This window comes from Trypanosoma theileri (genome assembly GCF_002087225.1).
Source record: "Trypanosoma theileri isolate Edinburgh chromosome Unknown TM35_Tth_2_V1, whole genome shotgun sequence".
In the NCBI taxonomy this organism is placed as follows: Eukaryota; Euglenozoa; class Kinetoplastea; order Trypanosomatida; family Trypanosomatidae; genus Trypanosoma; species Trypanosoma theileri.
This window is the reverse complement of record NW_021639844.1, coordinates 421,908-425,089: the sequence shown is the minus strand read 5'-3', so window position 1 is coordinate 425,089 and position 3,182 is coordinate 421,908. Positions and strand designations below refer to the sequence as shown.

The window sequence follows — 3,182 nt, the reverse complement described above, 5'->3', positions numbered from 1 at the left end:
CTCCCCCTCCCCAATCCTCCAATAACGTGATCGGCAGCACTCATTTCAAGCCGCACGAGCATGAACGTGTTGTTCTGCGGTCGGGTGACGTGCGAGAGACTGACGTACACATACCCACATACCCAAACACATCTTGTATCGTTCCTCCTTTTGGGTAGTGGTGTTATATATGGTATTTTTCGTAATTAATTGTTTTCTTTGATTTTGTTTTTGAGAACTTTTTTTTATTGCTGAAGTTTTATTTATTTTTCTTTTGTTGGAGTCTGCTTTGTATCTCTTTTTTGTTGTTCTATTTCTTTTATTTGATTTAGTGAAGGAGTTGTTTTCTTTTTTGTGCAAATGGCTGCTCTTGATGCGTTGAAAGAGGATATTCTTGATGTATTTCACGTCTTTGATGAGGATGGCTCGGGCAGTATTTCTCTTCATGATCTAGTTCGTGCGATTCACACTATTACCGGTGTACGTATGTCTCGTGTAGATTTGCGTGTGCTTGTACAAGCTGCTCAAGATGAACTAAAGGAAGAAGCAATATCTAAAAGACAACAAGAATCTGATGAAGCTGGTTTATCGACTGTTAAAAGTTTGGATGTTTCGAAGACTCAGACTTCTACTGAACATGATACAGTGGATGAGAATTTGTTTGTTGCTGTTGTTTTGAAGATGTTGAGTAGGCGTACATATGAGCAAGAGTTGCTTTTTACATTTCATTTACTGGAAGATAAGAATTACCCTGGTTTTATCACGAAGGAAAGTTTAAAAAAGGCCGCTGCTGAAATGGAAGAGTGTCTGACGGACCAAGAGGTAAATGAGATGTTTGATAAACTTGTAACTGGCGTACCAACTCCTGCATTGGATTTTACGACATTTTCTACAATTCTTGAGACTGCAAGAAGATCAGAGGAGTAGTATTAAGTTCTTTTTTTTTCCTTGTTTTGCTTTTGTTGATATACCGCTGCTGATGCTATTGAACTTTTTTTTCTTTTTGCTGTGCACAACTTTGTGTATGTGTCATAATAGGAATGTAATGTACATCTGTTGAACTCTGGAAGCTCTAAGAGTTTTTTTTTTTTGTTCTCCTCTTTAACGTGTTTTTAATGACTGAGTGGTTGTTTTTTTGTTTCTCTTTTTTTTTTTTTCTTTGCTTGATTTTCTTATTTTTTCCTTTTTCTCTCTTCTTTTTTTTGTCTGTGAAAAAGGTGTTTGTTTGTTTTTTTTTCTTTTTGTATTTTTAAACTAAGTGATTAGTGAGATAGATATATATATATATATATATATACGGAAGAACCATATTTTGATTTTGGTTATTCATCTATATTTATTTATTTGTTTATTTAATTAATTATTTAGAGTCTTGACCCCCTAAAATGTCAGATACGGAATGCCCATTCTGTAAACGGAGTTTTGGGTTACTTCTCTGGAAACATCAATGTGATATGTGTAATATTGTGGTCTGTGATGATTGTGCCCCTAAGAAACACTGCGTTCGTCACTGCAAGAAATGTGTGGAAAAGACTGCAAATAAAGAAGAACAAAAAGACAAAGAAAAACAGAAAGAAAAAGAAAAACAAAAGGAAAAAGGAAAACAACAACCGTCAAACTCTGTGCAACCCCCCATTCTCAATGAAGAAGAGGAAAGACAGAAACGTTTACGGGCGGTGGAGAATCGTATGAAGGCCTCTCAGCAGCGGGGTATTCCACAAGATCGTCAAACCAAATCCACAGGAATCCCAACAACAACAACAACAACAACAGCGGCGGAGATGCCGGTGGAAAGTGAAAATATTACGGAGAAGCCGTCGGGCGGTAATCCCCTGCAGACACCAGCGGGGGAAAATCCCGTGCTGGAGGCTGCCCTGCGGCGTAGAGAACAGGAACAGTCAAAAATGACGACAAATCGAAATAATTCGGCGGAAAAGACACAACTGTTGGCGGAAATTACGGCGATTCTCAATCGGCGGGGAGAAGATGAACCGTTTGGGCTGCGGGCCATGGATGAGGTGAAGCTGCGATCGTATCTTCGGTATGTGAAGAGCAAGGAAAAGGGCACTGGTGAAGATTGATGGTGAAGGAACGGTACTGATATTTCTTTTCCTCTTTTTGCACTTGTGTGTGTGTTTGTTTGTTTGTTTGTTTGTTTGTTTGTTTGTTTGTGCGCCCGTTTGTATGTGCTCAAATTGTTATTCCCTTTTTCTTTTTTTTTCCCCACAAGATGTTACTCCTCTAGTTGTTTGATTTTCTGAGTTTAATTAGTTAAGGAGAAAAAATAAGTGTGTGGAGAGAATTATATATTTATATATACAATATTCTGCTTGTTATTTCTTTTTTTTTTCCTTCTTCTTCTTTCTTTATCGTGACTGGAGTTATCGTTTTGATGATGGAGTCACTGTACTCTCTATTCTCTCCTCATTCCATTTTGTTTTTTTTTTGTTTTCTTTGTTCTTCTTTTTTAATAGATTTTTATCTCTCTCTCTCTTAGTTGGTTATTACTGTACATATCCATCTTTATCTATCTATATATCTCACTCTGTAGAGTTCCCTCGTAGTAATTGTGTTTCCCACACAAATGTCTTCAACTAAAAGTAAACGTCCCCTTCCCGAACCGCACACTTTTTCTCACATTCCATCATCTTCTCCCAAACAACAACAACAACAACAGCAACAAAGAGGTCAGAAAGAAAAAAGTCCTGTTAAGAATTCTGCAAACATTGGAAATACGGATGTGCGGGCCACTACCCCTAGCAGCAACCGCAGAAAAGATATAAAGAGAAGGGAAGAGGAAAAGGAGGAAATACAAGTGGATTATCCCTCCCATGATGATAATGATGATGATACCGCTACTGAGTGGATTCACAATGTGGAATTAAACTGCTGTGAGAGCAGTCCAACACTAATGGAGTTAAGTGTGTGGGATGCTGAACTCACTAGACGGCGTGCGGAGGTATCAAGGGATATTGAATGCATTTACAACTTTATTCATATACTACGAACTCATGGGAGAGAGGATATAGAAAGACACGCAGAGAGTTACACATATGCAGATGGAAATATATGCAAAGAAGAAGAAAAAGAAAAAGAAGAAGGAAATAATGACACTGTGGATGTTGTGAACATTCCTTATGCAGTAAAATCCCCAGATACGGCGAATCACTTTAATAATAATAATAATAATAATAATAATAATA

The 3,182-nt window shown here is 37.5% G+C and overlaps 3 protein-coding genes across 3 annotated transcripts; all 3 read left to right on the top strand.

Annotated features, from left to right (window-relative positions):
• Positions 1-339: 339 nt before the first annotated feature.
• On the top strand, positions 340-906 carry TM35_000022550 (caltractin; the record flags this gene model as incomplete). Its single annotated transcript, XM_029021573.1, has 1 exon — positions 340-906. The coding sequence occupies one exon, from the start codon at positions 340-342 to the stop codon at positions 904-906; it is 567 nt and encodes a 188-aa protein (XP_028886995.1).
• Positions 907-1,364: 458 nt separating this feature from the next.
• Positions 1,365-2,060, top strand: TM35_000022540 (uncharacterized protein; the record flags this gene model as incomplete). Its single annotated transcript, XM_029021572.1, has 1 exon — positions 1,365-2,060. One exon carries the CDS (start codon positions 1,365-1,367, stop codon positions 2,058-2,060), a length of 696 nt encoding a protein of 231 aa, XP_028886994.1.
• Positions 2,061-2,563: 503 nt separating this feature from the next.
• Positions 2,564-3,181, top strand: TM35_000022530 (uncharacterized protein; the record flags this gene model as incomplete). The annotated part of the gene is made up of 1 exon (XM_029021571.1): positions 2,564-3,181. A coding segment is annotated over one exon (618 nt), but the record flags the coding sequence as incomplete, so codon positions are not given.
• Between the last annotated feature and the right edge of the window lies 1 nt (position 3,182).